This window comes from Acomys russatus, chromosome 27 (assembly GCF_903995435.1).
Source record: "Acomys russatus chromosome 27, mAcoRus1.1, whole genome shotgun sequence".
Lineage (NCBI taxonomy): Eukaryota > Metazoa > Chordata > Mammalia > Rodentia > Muridae > Acomys > Acomys russatus.
The window spans coordinates 57,710,252-57,731,163 of record NC_067163.1 but is presented as its reverse complement, the minus strand read 5'-3'; the positions used below and the strand labels follow the sequence as shown (position 1 = coordinate 57,731,163).

Genomic DNA, 20,912 nt, shown 5'->3' with positions numbered 1-20,912 from the left:
CCCACCATACACCCCTCTACCCACCACACACCATACACACCTGTACCCACCATACACACCTGTACCCACCACACACCATACACACCTGTACCCACCATACACACCTGTACCCCGCCACACACCATACACACCTGTACCCACCACACCATACACACCTGTACCCACCATACACACCTGTACCCACCATACACCATACACACCTGTACCCACCATACACACCTGTACCCGCCACACACCATACACACCTGTACCCACCATACACACCTGTACCCACCATACACACCTGTACCCACCACACACCATACACACCTGTACCCACCATACACACCTGTACCACCACACCCATACACACCTGTACCCCTACACACCTGTACCCACCACACACCATACACACCTGTACCCACCATACACACCTGTACCCGCCACACACCATACACACCTGTACCCACCACACACCATACACACCTGTACCCACCATACACACCTGTACCCACCATACACCATACACACCTGTACCCACCATACACACCTGTACCCGCCACACACCATACACACCTGTACCCACCATACACACCTGTACCCACCATACACACCTGTACCCACCACACACCATACACACCTGTAACCCACCATACACACCTGTACCCACCATACACACCTGTACCCACCACACACCATACACACCTGTACCCACCATACACACCTGTACCCGCCACACACCATACACACCTGTACCCACCATACACACCTGTACCCACCATACACCATACACACCTGTACCCGCCACACACCATACACACCTGTACCCACCATACACCATACACACCTGTACCCACCACACACCATACACACCTGTACCCGCCACACACCATACACACCTGTACCCACCATACACACCTGTACCCACCATACACACCTGTACCCACCATACACCATACACACCTGTACCCGCCACACACCATACACACCTGTACCCACCATACACACCTGTACCCACCATACACACCTGTACCCACCACACACCATACACACCTGTACCCACCATACACACCTGTACCCCCATACACACCTGTACCCACCACACACCATACACACCTGTACCCACCATACACACCTGTACCCACCACACACCATACACACCTGTACCCACCATACACACCTGTACCCGCCACACACCATACACACCTGTACCCACCACACACCATACACACCTGTACCCACCATACACACCTGTACCCACCATACACACCTGTACCCACCATACACACCTGTACCCACCATACACACCTGTACCCACCATACACCATACACACCTGTACCCACCATACACCATACACACCTGTACCCACCATACACACCTGTACCCACCATACACACCTGTACCCACCATACACACCTGTACCCACCATACACCATACACACCTGTACCCACCACACCCATACACACCTGTACCCACACACCATACACACCTGTACCCACCACACCATACACACCTGTACCCACATCTACACACCTGTACCCACCATACAACCATACACACCTGTACCCCACCATACCACACCTGTACCCACCATACACACCTGTACCCACCAGCACAAACCATACACCCGGTACCCACCACACCACCTTACCCCATACACCATACACAACCTGTACCCACACCATACACACCTGTTACCCACCATACACAACCTGTACCCACCACACACCATACACACCTGTACCCACCATACACACCTGTACCCGCCACACACCATACACACCTGTACCCACCATAACACCATACACACCTGTAACCCCACACACAACACCATACACCTTTACCCCCATACACACCTGTACCCACCATACACCAATACACACCTGTACCCACCATACACACCACCCGCCACACACCATACACACCTGTCCCACCATACACACCTGTACCACCATACACAACCTGTCCCACCACACACCATACACACCTGTACCCCCATACACACCTGTAACCCACCATACACACCTGTACCCACCACACACCATACACACCTGTAACCCACCATACACACCTGTACCCACCAAACAACCATAACACACCTGTACCCACCATACACACCTGTACCCACCATACACACCTGTACCCCACCACACACCATACACACCTGTACCCACCATACACACCTGTACCCACCACACACCATACACACCTGTACCCACCATACACACCTGTACCCACCACACACCATACACACCTGTACCCACCATACACACCTGTACCCACCATACACACCTGTACCCACCACACACCATACACACCTGTACCCACCATACACACCTGTACCCACCACACACCATACACACCTGTACCCACCATACACAACCTGTACCACCCACCATACACACCTGTACCCACCATACACCATACACCCTGTACCCACCATAACACTGTAACCGCCACACACATACACACCTGTACCCACCATACACACCTGTACCCACCATACACACCTGTACCCACCACACACCATACACACCTGTACCCACCATACACACCTGTACCCACCACACACCATACACACCTGTACCCACCATACACACCTGTACCCGCCACACACCATACACACCTGTACCCACCACACACCATACACACCTGTACCCACCATACACACCTGTACCCACCATACACCTACACACCTGTACCCACCATACACACCTGTACCCGCCACACACCATACACACCTGTACCCACCATACACACCTGTACCCCACCATACACACCTGTACCCACCACACACCATACACAACCTGTACCCACCATACACACCTGTAACCCACCACACACCATACACACCTGTACCCACCATACACACCTGTACCCACCATACACACCTGTACCCACCACACACCATACACACCTGTACCCACCATACACACCTGTACCCGCCACACACCATACACACCTGTACCCACCATACACACCTGTACCCACCATACACCATACACACCTGTACCCGCCACACACCATACACACCTGTACCCACCATACACCATACACACCTGTACCCACCATACACCATACACACCTGTACCCACCATACACACCTGTACCCACCACACACCATACCACCTGTACCCAACCATACACCATACACACCTGTACCCGCCACACCACCATACACACCTGTACCCACCATACACCATACACACCTGTACCCACCATACACCATACACACCTGTACCCCCCATACACACCTGTACCGCCACAACACCATACACACCTGTACCCACCATACACACCTGTACCCACCATACACACCTGTACCCACCATACACCATACACACCTGTACCCGCCACACACCATACACACCTGTACCCACCATACACACCTGTACCCACCATACACACCTGTACCCACCACACACCATACACACCTGTACCCACCATACACACCTGTACCCACCATACACACCTGTACCCACCACACCCATACACACCTGTACCCACCATACACACCTGTACCCACCACACACCATACACACCTGTACCCACTACACACCTGTACCCGCCCACACACCATACACACCTGTACCCACCACACACCATACACACCTGTACCCACCATACACACCTGTACCCACCATACACCATACACACCTGTACCCACCATACACACCTGTACCCGCCACACACCATACACACCTGTACCCACCATACACACCTTACCCACCATACACACCTGTACCCACCACACACCATACACACCTGTACCCACCATACACACCTGTACCCACCACACACCATACACACCTGTACCCACCATACACACCTGTACCCACCACACACCATACACACCTGTACCCACCATACACACCTGTACCCGCCACACACCATACACACCTGTACCCACCATACACACCTGTACCCACCATACACACCTGTACCCACCACACACCATACACACCTGTACCCACCATACACCATACACACCTGTACCCGCCACACACCATACACACCTGTACCCACCACACACCATACACACCTGTACCCACCATACACCATACACACCTGTACCCGCCACACACCATACACACCTGTACCCACCACACACCATACACACCTGTACCCACCATACACACCTGTACCCACCATACACACCTGTACCCGCCACACACCATACACACCTGTACCCACCATACACCATACACACCTGTACCCGCCACACACCATACACACCTGTACCCACCACACACCATACACACCTGTACCCACCATACACACCTGTACCCACCATACACCATACACACCTGTACCCACCATACACACCTGTACCCGCCACACACCATACACACCTGTACCCACCATACACACCTGTACCCACCATACACACCTGTACCCACCACACACCATACACACCTGTACCCACCATACACACCTGTACCCACCACACACCATACACACCTGTACCCACCTACACACTGTACCCACCATACACACCTGTACCCACCACACACCATACACACCTGTACCCACCATACACACCTGTACCCGCCACACACACACCTACCCGTACCCACCATACACACCTGTACCCACCATACACCATACACACCTGTACCCACCACACACCATACAACACCTGTAACCCACCATACACCATACACACCTGTACCCACCATACACACCTGTACCCACCATACACACCTGTACCCACTATACACACCTGTACCCACCATACACACCTGTACCCACCATACACCATACACACCTGTACCCACCATACACCATACACACCTGTACCCACCACACACCATACACACCTGTACCCACCATACACACCTGTACCCACCACACACCATACACACCTGTACCCACCATACACCATACACACCTGTACCCACCATACACACCTGTACCCACCATACACCATACACACCTGTACCCACCACACACCATACACACCTGTACCCACCATACACCATACACACCTGTACCCACCACACACCATACACACCTGTACCCACCATACACACCTGTACCCACCATACACACCTGTACCCACTATACACACCTGTACAACCCTACACACCTACCAATACACATACACACCTGTACCCACCATACACAAAACTGTACCCACCATACACACCTGTACACCCCATCCACCCTGTACTCCAATACACCATACACACTTACCACCCATACACCATACACACCTGTACCCGCCGTACACCATACACACCTGTACCCACCATACACCATACACACCTGTACCCCACCACACACCATACACACCTGTACCCACCATACACACCTGTACCCACCATACACACCTGTACCCATATACACACCTGTACCCACATACACCACCTGTAACCCACATACACACCTGTACCCACATACACCATACACACCTGTACCCACCATTACACCTACACACCTGTACCCACCATACACACCTGTACCCACCATACACACCTGTACCCACCATACACCATACACACCTGTACCCACCATACACCATACACACCTGTACCCGCCGTACACCATACACACCTGTACCCACATACACCATACACACCTGTACCCACCACACACCATACCACACCTGTACCCACCATACACCATACACACTGTACCCACCACACACCATACACACCGTGTACCCACCCTACACACCTGTACCCACGAGAACACACGGTACCCACCAGACACACCTGTACCCACCATACACCATACACACCTGTACCCACCATACACCATACACACCTGTACCCACCATACACACCTGTACCCACCATACACACCTGTACCCACTATACACACCTGTACCCACCATACACACCTGTACCCACCATACACCATACACACCTGTACCCGCCGTACACCATACACACCTGTACCCACCACACACCATACACACATACCTGTAACCATATACACGTCTATAATTACTGTAACTTACACACATATAACCACTGTGAACCATACACACCTCTTGAGATTTTTTTTTTCTATACAGGGTTTCTCTGTGTAGCCTTGGCTGTCCTGGACTCACTTTGTAGACCAGGCTGGCCTCAGACTCACACAGATCCACCTGCCTCTGCCTCCCAAGTGCTGGGATTAAAGGCGGGTGCATCACCATGCCAAATCTCTTGAGATTTTTAAATGCTTTTAAATTTTACTTTTATTATTTTTAGCTCCCTCCCTCTCCCTCCCTCCCCCCCCCTCCTCTCTCTCTCTCTCTCTCTCTCTCTCTCTCTCTCTCTCTCTGTGTGTGTGTGTGTGTGTGTGTGTGTGTGTGTGTGTGTGTGTGTGTGCCCAAAGAAGCAACAAGGAACAGATTCCCTTGGAGCTGCCAAGTGAGTTCTTGGATCTGAACCTGGATCCTCACAAGAGCAGCTGTGATATTTACTGCTGAGCCATTGCTCCAGTCCCAAAACACATCTTTTTTTTTTTTTTTTTTTCCGAGACAGCGTTTTTCTGTGTAGCCTTGGCTGTCCTAGACTCGCTTTGTAGACCAGGCTGGCCTCAAACTCACAGTGATCTGCCTGCCTCTGCCTCCGGAGTGCTGAGATTAAAGGCGTGCGCCACCACGCCCAGCTTCCAAAACACATTTTTAAATTAACTGTTAATTATTTGCATTAATATTAATCATAATAGTTAATGAATTTAAATGAATAATCAATAAGTTAAATCAATCCATAGTAATACATAGATTAATTTATTCAATATGCCCAAATATTAGATGTGAAATTAGTATAAATACTGTGAATGAGTGCTTTCTTTTCATTGTTGTACCAAATTTTCAAAGTAACAGTTAAGAGCCCTGGTTGCTCTTTCCGGGGATCCACTTTCCCTTCCCAGCCCCCACAGAGCAGTGCCCAACCTTGTGTGAGTCCAGTTCCAGGGCCTCCGATGCCCTCTGAGGGCTCAGCACTACATGGTGTGCAGACATACTGACACATGAAAAGGACCGGCAGTGGGTCAGAGCTGCCCTGTGATAGACTGAGGGTGGCCCTGCCCTGTGATGGACTCACAGTGGCCCTGCCCTGTGATGGACTGAGGGTGGCCCTGCCCTGTGATGGACTCATGGTGGCCCTGTTGCAGCACCCCACCTGTCCTGTTTTCACAAGGGCTGTTGGTGGCACAGGTGGCCGTCATGTCACAGGAAAGAGGGATGGTGTGGAGAGTGATTGCTGATGATACCTGACAGCAACCTGGGACCTTGGAGACGAGGATTTCTGCTTTTTGTCTCCCAGTGGTACCAGGAGATGGGCGATGTCCCCCAGCAGTGACACAAGGCATGAGCGGTGTGCACCCCCAACCAGAAACACCGAAGCCCTGATTGCAAACTTCCTGCCCAGACATATTACTTTGGCATTGATGACTGCCCGTGAGGCTGACCTTGGTCGCTGGGCCCTCCTAGGATACAAGGGAGTCTGTCCCAAACTCCCACAGGAACTCACTTTGTTACTTGGAAAAACACTGAGATACAGAAGATCATTGTTATCAGGGAGGAAGCCCTAAGGGCTGAGAGCGCTGTCCCCAGAACCAGGCCAAGGCCAGGGCGACAGGGTGCTGGGTGCGGGCTCAGGCCGCAGCTGCACATTTGACATTGACTGACCAGCTGATTGGTTGTGTGTGTGTGAGTGTGTGTGTATGGATGTGTGTGAGTGTGTGTGTATGTGGGGGCGGGGTTGCCCGTGTGAGGTCAGGGGACAGTCTTGGGAAGTCTCAGGGATGGAACCCAGGTCATTAGGCTTGGTGGCAAGCACCTTTAACTGCAGAGCTGGCTCACTGACCCCAAAGGATCATTTATTTAGTACCCAAGATTAGACTGCAAATATGGTAAACATCATGTGTTTCATCAGATACATCCTGGAACATTCTTAGGAGACCAGCGTGCAGTGATCCCAGGACAGAGATAATTCCACAGAAGGTGCAGACAGGCAGGGATGGACTTGAAGCAGAGGCTGGCCTCAGTGCAGAATGTTTGGACTCAGTTGTTAGAGTGCTTGTAGCTCAGTGGAGAGAGTGCTTGTAGCCCAGTTGTTAGAGTGCTTGTGGCTCAGTGGGTAGAGTACTTGTGACTCGGTTGGTACAGTGCTCACCTAGCATGCATGAAGCCCTGGACTCTGTCCCCAACACCACATAAACCAGGCATAGTGGTGCATGACTATCATCCTAGCACTTGGAAGGTGGAGGCAGGAGGATTGGGAATTCAGAATCATCCTTGGCTACATAATGAGTTTGAAGCTGGTTTAAACTTTCAGCTTTAAAACACAAGTCTTAAACTAGGCAGGGTGGCGCATGCCTTTAATCCAGCATAGGCAGAAGCAGTCAGATTGTTGTGGGTTTGAGACCAGCCTAGTCTATAAAAAAATCCAGGACAGCAGGGCTACACAGAGAAACCCTGTCTCAAGAAAACAAAAAACAGACAAAAAAGATACCACATCTTAAAAACAAACACCAAAAACCTTGGCTCGTGAATTCCAGTTCGATCAACTCAGGCAGGTGGGGGAGGAAGTTCAAGGAGTCAGTCCGTATGTGTGTGTGCATGTGTGTATGTGTATGTGTGTGCGTGCGTGTGTGTGCATGCATGTGTGCACGTGTGTGTGTGCATGTGTAAACCTGTGCCTTTGCAGTTGCTGCAACCATCCTCAATGATATGCATGCTGGGATTCTCGTGTTCCCGTGACATCTTGGGGCCCACGCTGTCTGTGTACGTACATGTGTAGACCAAGCCTGGGGGATGATTTGGTGGGTAAGAGCATTCACTATGCACATGTGTAAAGTTGGGGTACAGTTCCATGTGTGCCTATAACTCTAGTGCTGTAGGCAGTGGAGACAGGAGGCTAACAGGGCTTAACTACTGGCTGTGGGCTAGCCTAGGGCTCAGTGAGAAAGTGGGAGTGACAGGGGATACCCAATGGCTTCCTTTGTCCTCTGAAAGTGTATATATGGGGGTACCTGTACACACACACACACACACACACACACACACACACACACACACACACAAAATACGTAAGCAAGTAAGTGCCGGGCATGGTGGTGTACACCGTTAATCCCAGCACTTGGGAGGTAGAGGCAGCTGGAGGCCCGGACAGCTAGAGCTACATAGAGAAACCATGTTTCAAAACAAAAACTAAACAAGTAAATAATAAATAGAAGGTAACAACCCTCTTAAGCTGGGGAAGCAAATGTGCTGGTTCCAGTGAGGAGTGCCTCCCATAGTCGGGGCATTTCAACACCCAGTTCCCAATCAATCAACAGCACTGCCCTGAGGGAGCTCAGTGCATTGTGATGATAGGGAATTTCACGTGTTTTTCTACAGCTCAGTGACTGTCACCTCTCCCAAATATCTGGTGTTTGCTGTGGGGCCATGCCCTCTTCTGGCCTCTGTATCCCTTCCCCAGGACACAGGAGGTGCTCCCCCTGGGTCACAGTAGGTGCTCCCCCCCACAGCAGGTGCTTCCCAGAGACACGGTAGGTGCTCCCCAGGGACACAGTAGGTGCTCCCCTGGGTCACAGCAGGTGCTTCCCAGAGACACAGCAGATGCTTCCCAGAGACACAGCAGGTGTTCCCCAGGGACACAGCAGATGCTCCCCTGGGTCACAGTCGGTGCTCCCCACCAGGACACAGTAGGTGCTTCCCACCAGGACATAGTAGGTACTCCCCTGGGACACAGTAGGTGCTCCCCTGGGACATAGTTGGTGTTCTGGACTGAGTAGCTGCTCTCAGGCCCTGCCAGGCTGGGAAGCCTAACTGGGCCCCCACTGCCACTGCAGGCTTCGGAAGGTCTGTGCGGATTTTCTTGGCTGACTCACACGGCTTCCACCAGTTCATGGCCACAGACCTGGAACATGAGGACGTGGTGGAGACAGCGGTGTTGGGGCCTGAGAACAACCTGATTGTCACAGGGTCCCGGGATGCGCTCATCCAGGTAAGGGTGGAGCCAGGATCCCAGCCTCAGAACGCAGCACCCTAACACCAGCTAAATACATACAAACATGGAAACCAGATGCGCTCAGACCCAGACAGGAAGGTTAGTGGAAAGATACGGGTGCTGGCATCCTCTGCCCTGGGGGGCAGACCTGGAGCATTCCACAAAGCAGGCAGCATCCCCAGCCAGAACTGAACACAGGACGGTGGCCTTCAGGACAATGGGGAGGAAAATTCTCAGTTGTCAGTGCTGGGGAAACTGTACCGGTGCAGACCATGGGATTCCCAGCATCTGGTCCTCATGACCTCTGCAATCTTAGAGTGCCGATGTTAAGGTTGCGTTTTTTTGATTTGTTTGTTTGGTTTTGGTTTTTCGAGACAGGGTTTTTCTCTGTGTAGCCTTGGCTGTCCTGGACTCGTTTTGTAGACCAGGCTGGCCTCGAACTCACAGTGATCCGCCGGCCTCTGCCTCCCAAGTGCTGGGATTAAAGACGTGCACCACCACGCCTGGCTAGGGTTGCGTTTTCTGTTACTATAATAAAATTCCTGAGGCTGGGGACTGTATAAAGAAAAGGTCTGTCTAGCCCACACTGATTGGAAGTTGACTGACTGCACAGAATGGCACCAGCTCTGGTGAGGCTTCCTTGTCTACAGCACATCAGTGCAAATGGTGTGTGACGCCTGTGTGACGGAGGGGTCACACTTCGCAATGGGAGGCCCGAGGGCAGGGCAAGGGCAGTCCTGCCCGTCCGCAAGGACCACTCTCCTGGGAACCAGTCTCCTGGGAGCCAACCCATAACAACTACTCAATCCCCTCCCCCTCACTTTTGGAAACAGGGTCTCATGTAGCCCAGGATAGCCTCAAATTTGCTCTGGAGAATGACCTTACAGTTTTGATCCTCCACAGTGAACAACACAGTCAGCTGCTTAACCCTTTGCACGTGACTTAGTTGCCTCCCACAGGGCTCTGCCTCTTTTTTAGGGGGCAGGGGTTGTTTGTTTTTGTTTTTTCAAGACAGGGTTTCTCCGTGTAGCCTTGGCTGTCCTAGACTCACTTTGTAGACCAGGCTGGCCTGGAACTCACAGCAATCCTCCTGCCTCTGCCTCCCGAGTGCTGGGCTCGAAGGCGTGTGCCACCACTGCCTGGCCCAGAGCTCTGCCTCTTAATGTCCCATCACCTCCCGTGTCACACCCAAGGGAGGGCATGAAGCAGGGTGTGGTGGTCCCAGCCTGTCTCAGCTACATGGCAACGTCAGGGCTGGTCTGGGCAACATGAGAGCCTATTTCAAAAACAAAAAAAGGCGGGGGGCAATTCAAGGACATATATTCACTAATGTAACGCGACCTCGTGATGACAATTTTTCATCAGAGCTCTTATCACTGTTCTTTTTATTTATTTATTTATTGTTATTTATTGCATAGGAGTGCTTTATCTGCAGAAGAGGGCATCAGACCACCATGCGGTTGCTGGGAATTGAACTCAGGACCTCTGGAAGAGCAGGCGGTGCCCTTAACCACTGAGCCATTTCTCCAGCCCTTATCACTATTCTTGCTCTTGTTATTTTATGTGTATGAGCATCTTGCCTGCTGTGTGCCATGTGCATGCCCGGTGCCCTCAGATAGTGGTGTTGTGATCCCATGGAACTGGAGCTCCAGATGGCTGTGAGCCATGGTGTGGGTGTTGGGAACTGAATGTGGTCCTCTGTAAGAGCAGCTGGTGCTCGTAACAGCTAAGCCATCTGCACATACACACACACACACACACACACATATGCCACACGTGCACACATGCACATGCATGCACACTACAATCTCCCTCATTTGGCTTCTGCAGAATTCTGCCATTTACCTGTGAGTACAGCCCAGTATTTAGGATTGCTATGAAGACCCCTGAGAGGCTCTGCAGGGTCCTGTCATTACCCCCTCAGCCCCCGCCCTCCCCAGGAGTGCTCTGGGACATACTGTAGGAATGATGAAGCCGGGGGAAGTCTTCCCCAGCCAGGGCTGCTGAGGACCCTGGGGCCAGAGCCTCCACGGCAGCTGAAGCGTGTCCGGGACAGACCAGTCCCTCTGTTCTTGACCCTCAGGTGTGGAGTCTGTCAGAACAGGGGACCCTGCTGCATGTCCTTGAGGGCGTGGGCGCCCCTGCAAGCCTGCTGGTCCGGGGAGGGGCTCTGGTGGTGTCTGCATCCTGGAAGTCTTCATCTTTAAAGGTCTGGGATCTCGGGCCCATTCAGAAGCTGCGGTCTCCGGCTCCATTTCTGGACCGCACGGGCCTCGCTGCAGTGTCCCACCATGGCACCTACGTCTACTTTCCCAAGGTCGGGGACAAAAACAAAGTCACGATTTGGGACTTGGCAGAAGGTTTGTGAGAGATGGCTAGAGTGTGTGTGGTAAGATCTGAAATCACTGTGCACACTAGAGTTACAGTTCTGGAGGTGGAAATCTGCCAGGATTTGACTCAGTGGGTAGAGTGCTTGTGGCTCAGTTGGTAGGTGCTTGTAGCTCAGTGAGTAGAGTGTTTGTGACTCGGTGGGTAGAGTGCTTATAGCTTGGTGGGTAGAGTGCTTGTGGCTCAGTGGGTAGAGTGCTTGTGGCTCAGTGGGTAGAGTGCTTGTAGCTCAGTAGGTAGAGTGCTTGTAGTTCAGTGAGTAGAGTGCTTGTAGCTTAGTTGTATACTGTCTAGTATTTAGGGAGCCCTGGGCTCTGTCCCCAACACCACATAAACCAAGTGTGGTGGTGGTAATGAAGGCAAGAAGGTCAGGAGTTCATGATAGAACTACAAACTCTGTCTCAAAAAAACAAACAAAAGGAACTAGGGGTGAGTTTGGACCTGCACTTCCATGAAATGCTAGGTTCTAATTCCAGTAGTCGGAAAGCAGAGACGGGGATCCCCAGAGCAAGCTGACTAATGTCACGCTCTTGAGAGACCCTGCCCCAGGGATCAAGGTGGGGAAGGGCTGAGGACAGCTCCAGACCTCAGCCCTGTCCTCCACACGCACCTGTACCTGCTGCACTCACATAGACATGCACATACCACACACACGTGCACCCACACTCACACGAGCATGGGCACAGAGACACACAAACATGCATGATAAGAACTCCAGAATAGAGGTGTCTGAGGGTCTGAGGTCTGGGGACGCCTCTCTTCTGATCCATGGATGTCTTATTCTGTGTCTATGCATGATTGGCCCAACAAGGCAATGCTCTGGTGTTTGGTTTTTGTTTTGTTTTGTTTTGTTTTCAAGGATTTCTCTCTGTAGCCTTGGCTGTCCTGGATTCACTTTGTAGACCAGGCTGGCCTCGAACTCGCAGAGATCACTAAAATCATTAAACTAAGAAAGCTAAGGCCAGACAAGCCTGAAGACATGAGTTCGAGCCCCAGGACCCACAGAGTGAGAAGGGAGAACTGACTCCCTCAAGCTGTCCTCTGACCTCCACTCACATATAAATAACTGTGATCTTTAAAAACTAAGAAAAGCAGATGACCCACCCGCCCCTCCTCTCCCTGCACAGGCGAGGAGCAGGACTCCCTGGACACTTCCAACGAGGTCCGGTGTCTGGAGGTGGCTGAGCAAGCCAAGCTCCTCTTCACGGGCCTGGTTTCGGGGGTCGTGCTTGTGTTCCCCCTCAACTCCAGGCAAGACGTGCTGTGCATCCCCCCACCTGAGGCCCGCAAGGCAGTCAACTGCATGTCCCTGAGCAAGAGCGAAGACCGCCTGGCCATCGCCTATGACAACATTGTCCTGGTGCTGGACATCAGCCCCGGGGACCCCTGTCCCGCCATCGAGGGCCCCACCTACACCTTTTACACCCAACTGCCTGAGACCATAGTGAGCGTGGCGGTGCTGGCTGACTACCGTGTGCTCTACGGCATGACTGACGGTGGCCTCTTCCTGTACGACTGCTCGAGGTCTAAAGTGTTCCCTCTGGAGGCCCACAGGAGCAGGGTGAGCTGCGTGGATGTCAGCCACGGGGAGCAGCTGGCAGTGAGTGGAGCAGAGGATGCGCTGCTATGCCTCTGGGACCTGCGAGCGTGCAGGGGGATGTTCGAGATGAGCTACGAGGTGGGTAGCCTGGGCCACTGCCATCCATCCTTCCCCCTCCTCCTTCCCATTAGGCCGGGAGACAGGGTGCTCCTGTCCACATCTCCCCAAAGCTGGGACTGCAAGCATGGGCCACCGTACCTTTCCTTTTTTAACTTGGAAGCTGGGTTATGTGCATAATGCTGACTTGCCTGGGGGAAGAGGGATCAAGGCAGGCCCATGCCAAGGTGGACCCCCCCCTTGAGGAATTATGCCACGTAACAGATCTGGTATAAAGGAGGTTTATTTAGGGGGAAGGGAGGGAACTGAGTCAAGAGGGCAGAGAGGGAGAGAAAGGGGGTGTCCAGGGTAAAGAGGGGAGGGGCAGGGAGAGCCTGAGCCTGGGAGGCAGGGGTCCCAGCGCACCTGGCGGAGGTCGGAGGTCGATGATGCCATAAGCGATTGCTGGAACCCTGCAGGCAGGCCGCCTGGATCCCTGACCGCTAACAAGCTGGGGTCACACTCAGCTCCTTATCCCTGCACGGCAGCTGGCTGACCAAGCTTGGGCTTGGCTGGCGCGTGCTACTACACAGCTGGTGCTCATTGAGAGCAGGGCGGTGCCCATGCTGAGGACAGGGGCCACAGGGGCCGGTGGGCAGAGGTTAGGAGGAAGTCAAAACTCAGCCGTCAAGCTTGGCAGAGTGGCTCACCCTGTCCTCCCAGCATTGGGAGGCCGACCCAAGATGATCAGTTCTGAGACAGCCTGGGTTATACAATCTGCTCCTGTCTCAAAGTAACACAGGAAAATCTGGCTCGCCTAATAGGTGAGCACTAGGCCAATGAGAGGCCCAGTCTCAAATAAGGAACAAGGCATTCCTAACAAGTCTATGGTGCTCCAGATGCATCACACACACATGCATGCACACACACAAACACACACAGGCATGCACACACAAACACACATAGGCATGCACACACACAAACACACATGCACGGACACACCTATATGCGCACACACTCATACACATTTGTACACACTCGTACACACATGTGCACACACACTCATGCACACGTGTACACACACGGACACATATGCGTGCATACACACATATATACACACACTCATACACACAGGCACACACACCTGTCCTTCAGTGTGACAGCTCTGGCACTGTCACCTCGGTGAAGACAGATCTTGCACTTGGAGAGTCCATTTTTCCATCTCTGAGCTTTGCTGTGCTCCGCCTCCGGTGGGGAACCCAGGATGGGGTGCTGTACAGGTGAGGCCTTGTCTGCCCATCTCTCAGTTTGGAGACAGGAGCGCATGGTGGATTGGTCCCTCTGTTCCCTAATCTCTGAGGGAAACAATTGAGGAGTGAGGGAAGGCACGCTGGCAGATGGCTTTGTAGTGGCAGGAGTGTGCAGCCACACTGACACGGGGGTGGTCCATGCAGCGGAGAGTGAACAGGACATAGGGCCAGGCTATAAAGACGTGACCCATAGTGACCTACTTCCTTTAAGAAGGACAAAAGTGGTCAATGTTCCACAACTTCCCAAAATACCACTATGAGCCACGGACCAAGGGTTAAAACACGTGGATCCCAGGCAGGTGAGATGGCTTAGCTCGTGAGGGCGCTTGCAGCCAAGCCTGCTGACCTGAGTTCAATCCCCCTCTAACCATATGGTGTAAGGTGAGAGCCGACTGCTGCAGGTTGTCCTCTGACCTGCACACAGCACTGTGGCATGCAGCTCCCCACGCCCAAGATGAACACATGTTAAAAACAACAACAACACATGCCACATGAGCCGGGGGAAGGGGGTGGACAGTTCTCAGGCAAAGCTCTGTTTTCACAGAGCTCCTACTGCAGAGGGGTGAGGTGTGCCTGCTTCTCCAAGGATGACAAGTTCGTGTTCGCAGGCATGAAGGACCGCTCCATCATTGCCTGGAGCGCACTGGACGGTAAGCCCTGCTGTAGGGTGCAAGCGAGCTATGCAAAAGCCTATTTTTAGTGTGAGTGTCTGTGTGTGTGTGTTATGGGGTGATGTGTGTGTACATGTGTGTGTGCACACACGTGCACTTGCACATGTGTGTACGCATATGTGAAGGGTAGAGGGTGGTGAGGTTGGGCATCTTCCTCCATCAGTCTCTGTGTTATTTGGGGGGAGGGTAGTTGTGTGAGTGTTTGTTTGTCTTTGGGTTTCCAAGCCTCTCTGTGTGGCCTTGACTGTCCTAGGCTTGCTTTTTAGACCAGGCTGGCCTCGAACTCACAGCGATTCCACCTGCCTCTGCCTCCTGGGTGCCGGGATTAAAGGCGTGCACCACCACTGCCTTGTCCTCCTTGTTGTCTTTTGAGACCGGGGCTCACCTACTCAGCCGGGGCCTAGCCCTGCCTGTCTGCCTGCAGGGATTGCAGACCCATGCAGTGAAAGCACCTGGCCTTCGTGCGTGCGGGTGCCAGGGATCCAACCTCAGGTCTCCTGCTTGTGTGGCACAGCCTTTACCCACAGCCCTGGTTTGCTTTTCTGTTGTTGTATAAACTATCCTGGGGGCGGGGGGGCAGGAGGGAAGGGTTCATCCGGCTCAAAGGTTGTCCTCCGTCTCACAGGGAAGTTGGGGCAGGAACTTGGAGGTAGAAATTGAGTCAGAGGTTGGAGAGGACGCTGCGCGTTGACGTGGTTGCATGTCTGCAGGGCTTGCTCAGCCTTATGTCTTTCTTTCTTCTTTCTTTTTTTTTTTTTTTTTTTTTTTTTTTTGTTGTTGTTGTTGGTTTTTTTTTTTTTCCTTCTGTCCTGGATTCACTCTGTAGACCAGGCTGGCTTTGAACTCACAGTGATCCGCCTGCCTCCGCCTCCCAAGTGCTGGGATTAAAGGTGTGCACCACCACGCCTGGCTGGGCCTGCTTTCTTACAGACCCCGGGACCACAGGAGTGGCACTAATTACAGTGAGGCGGGCCCTCCTACATCAGTCATTAATTAGGAAAGTGCCTCACAGATCAGTCAGTCAGATGGAGGGGGTCTTCTCCCCTGGGGCTCCAATGACCCAAGCTGATGCCACCTTGGCAACAAACCAGGCAGCATGCCAGCTGAGCCATTGCCTTAGGGCCAAGAGCTGACCTGGAGGGGAAAGAGTCGTCTTGGGTCTTAACCACCCTGCTTTGGCCTCTAGCCAGGTCCCTCAGCACAGGATGTGTCTGTAGGACCCCTAGCCTGCTTGCCAGCTCACGCTCTGGATCCACAAGGCCTGTCCAGCCCGGGCTTCGTCCCTGGGCCTTCATGAGGGTGGAAAGCGCCCTGTACTTGGGTGGTGATCACGTGCTGGAGAGGATGGACTTTGGGGGTCAATGATTAGGCCAAGCTGGCTGGACAGGGAGCCTCAGGGACCTCTGCTCTCCCCCTCCACAGCACCGGGGATTGCCACCACGCTCAGCTTTTCCCACGTGTGCTAAGGATCACACTCAGGCCCTTGTGTTTGCCAGCCACACATGCTACCAACTGCAATGTCCCTCCAGGCTCCGTCCCCCCCCCCCCTTTTCTCATGACCTGCTGTTTCCCCGCTCCAGGCACTCTGTTGGCTGTCCAGTTTGTCCATGCTGTGGTCAACCGGATCATCCCCACCTCCAACGGCTTCATGGCCCCCACAAGCCACGGCTACCTCATCCGCGAGCGCTTCCAGTGCCCCTCAGCCAGAGCCTCCCAGCAAGACCCTCTCAAGAACTTCAAGAAGGCAGTGTGGCTGGTCAAGAGCAGGCAGAGGGAAGAGCTGGCTGCAGCAGAGGCCTCCCAGGACGCGGGACCGTTGGAGGCAGAGGGAAAAGAATCGAAATCAAATAAACGCTCACAGGTCTGCCTCATACTGTGAAGGCCTACCAAGGCAGGGATGCAGGGGATACCCTTGGCTCACCTGGTTGAAGCCAATGGCCACCTCTGCTAGTGCCATGTGGACCCCAGGCCTCCTCCTCACCACCTTCCATCTTTCCCACATCTTTTTCTCTTCGGTTCTCAGACCTGCTACCCTCAGGTTAGCAGCAGCCTGCATCTCCCACGCTTCACCCGGAACTTAGGTCAAAGCCTTGGCTCTGCCTCCCTGGTCCCAGTGCCGCAGCTCTTAGCCTTGAGCCCATCATTGGCTCCATCTGCAATCGCTGTGGGGACCAAGAGTAGCCTGCTGTGTGGCCGAGAGCGATGGACTGCTGGGAAGTGGTGGGCGCTGTCCTGTCTGCAGAGCCAGCACTGTGTTACCAGGTCTTTCCTTTTCCATGAGAAAACCCAGAGGTCTGGATTGTCACACCACATGCACCACAGGGGATCTGTCTGTAGCTCCTGTTTTAACTGAGATTCAAAATGGTAGGTAAAAAAATCCGCCAGGGCCAGGTGGTGGCACAGCCTTCAATCCCAGCATGCAGGAGGCAGAGGCAGATGAATTCCTGTGAGTCTGAGGCTGGCCTGGTCTACAGAGTGAGTTCCAGGACAGCCAGAGCTGTGTAGAGAGAGACAGGGGTAGAGATGGCACAGGGCTTAAAGTGCCTGTGAACCTAGAGTGAAGCCTGGAGTTTGTGCCCCAGAACCCATGAACACTGTCACCGATCTGCAAGTCCCACCCGGGAAGGTGGGGACAGACTAGTTTCATTCTACTGCTATGACAAAAACACGTGACCTGGCAATGCAGGGGAGGCAAGAGTTCATTGGGCTCCTTCTCCCAGGCCGCAGTCTGCCACCCAGGGAAGTCAAGGCAGGAACCGAAGGCGAGTTTGTGGGCTGCTGTGCACAGCACGACCTCTGACCTGGGACTCAGAGCAGTCTCAGTCACTGCTCTATTGCTGCCAGGAGACGCCACGACCACCACAGTAACGCATATAAAAAGAAGCAGTTAATGGGGGACTGGCTTACAGTTTCAGGGGCTCAGTCCGTTGGATCAGGACAGGAAGCAGAGTGGCCGGCCTGGTGCTGGAGAAGGAGCTGAGAGAAAAAGGATCTGCAGACAGGCAGGCAGAGAGACCGGGCCTGGCATGCACTTTTGAAACCTCAAAGCCCCCCAACCGCCCCCCAACACCCCAACACTCCCCCATGATACGCTTCCTGTAACAAGGCCACACCTCCTAACCCTTGTAATCCTTTAAAATAATTCCTCTCCCTGGTGGCCAGACATTCAAATATATATGCTTCCCTCCCCTTATACAGGGTTTCTCTGTGTAGCCTTGACTGTGTTGGACTTGCTTAGTAGACTAAACTGGTCTCAAACTCACAGAGATCTGCCTGCCTCTGCCTCCCGAGTGCTGGGATTAAAGGCGTGCGCTACCACGCCTGGCTTCAAATATATATGCTTCTGGGAGCCATTCTCATTCAAACCACCCCAAGCCAGAACCATGGAGGATGCTGTTTCTGCCTTTCTCCTGATCATTAGATAAGCTTTTTCATACAGCCCCAGAGCCACCTGCTCAGGGGGCGGTGCCACCCACAGTGGGCACCCTCCTGCATCGATTAACAGTTAAGACAGCGCCCCATGGACAAACCCATAGACCAGTCTGAGATGGGCAATCCTGTGAGAGACTCGCTTCTCAGGTGACTCTAAGCCGTGCGATGCTGACAGTTAAGGCTAAGTAGGTTGCAGAGAATCCTGTGCGTTCTGGATAGCTAGACTGGACATATCGGTGAGCTCTAGGTTTGATTAAGAGACCCTTGTAAAAGAATAAGATGAGGACTAGAGAGATGGCTCAGAGGTTAAGAGCACTACCTGCTCTTCTAAAGGTCCTGAGTTCAATTCCCAGCAGCCACATGTTGACTCACAACCATCTACAATTAGATCTGATGCCCTTTTCTGACATGCAGGCGGAACACTGTATACATTAAAAAAAAAAAAAAAAAAAAAAAGAATCTTTAAAAAAAAAAAAAAAAGCCGGGCGGTGGTGGTGTACACCTTTAATCCCAGCACTTGGGAAGCAGAGGCAGGCGGATTGCTGTAAGTTCGAGGCCAGCCTGGTCTACACAGCGAGTCCGGGACAGCCAAGGCTACACCGAGAGACCCTGTCTCAAAACAAACAAAAAAGAATAAGGTGAAAGAGGAGTCAACAGTCAGGAATCACTGAGTCAGGCCTTCACAAATACACATGCATGTACACACACACACACACACACACACACACACACACACACACACACACACACATATTTGAGCCAAGCCTGTAATCTCAGCACTGAGGGAGGAAGGAGCAGGCAGATCTCCATGAGTTTGAGGCCAGCCTGATCTACAAAGCGAGTTCCAGGACAGCCAAAGCTACACAGAGAGACCCTGTCTTGAGGGTTTCTTGGAGAGATGACTCAGCAGCTAAGATTCAACCTGCTCTTACAGAAGACCCAAGTGTGACTCTTGGTATGCATGTCAGGTGACACACAAACAGTCCCAGAGGAATTCAATGCCTCTGGCCTTTGCAGACACCTGCACTCTCTCTCTCTCTCTCTCTCTCACACACACACACACACACACATACACACACACACACACACACACACACACACACACGCTCGCATGTATGCATGCACACACAGAAATCACAAATAATTCAGATCAATTTTTTAAAAGATTTATTTATTTAGTGTATATGAGTGCTTTATCTGCAGAAGAGGGCATCAGATCACATCATAGGTGGTTGTGAGCCACCATGTGGTTGCTGGGAATTGAACTCAGGACCTCTGGAAGAGCAGGCCGTGCTCTTAACCACTGAGCCATCTCACCAGCCCGAGATCAATCTTTTAAAAAATGTATGGAGCAATGGGTGGACTCGGTGGGTAACAGCACCTGTTCCTCAACCTCGATGGGCTGAGTTCAATCCCTGCCTCCCACAGAGTGGAAACCGTTTCTGATGCCACACGGTCACCATGGTGATCACGCCCCTCCCACTCCCACTGCACACAGACACACAATAGTAATAAGTTTAAAGATATATTTTAAGCTGTAA

The 20,912-nt window shown here is 52.7% G+C and overlaps 1 protein-coding gene across 1 annotated transcript in view; it reads left to right on the top strand.

Moving 5' to 3' along the window:
- Nucleotides 1-18,120, top strand: part of Nwd1 (NACHT and WD repeat domain containing 1) — a 41,451-nt gene extending 23,331 nt beyond the window's left edge. Inside the window, exons 6-11 of the mRNA XM_051169832.1 lie at nt 9,777-9,931; nt 12,018-12,294; nt 13,450-14,116; nt 15,827-15,918; nt 17,520-17,754; nt 18,054-18,120. Coding sequence (XP_051025789.1) covers nt 9,777-9,931; nt 12,018-12,294; nt 13,450-14,116; nt 15,827-15,918; nt 17,520-17,754; nt 18,054-18,120 — 1,493 coding nt within the window. The remainder of the gene's footprint in view (nt 1-9,776; nt 9,932-12,017; nt 12,295-13,449; nt 14,117-15,826; nt 15,919-17,519; nt 17,755-18,053) is intronic.
- Nucleotides 18,121-20,912: the final 2,792 nt, after the last annotated feature.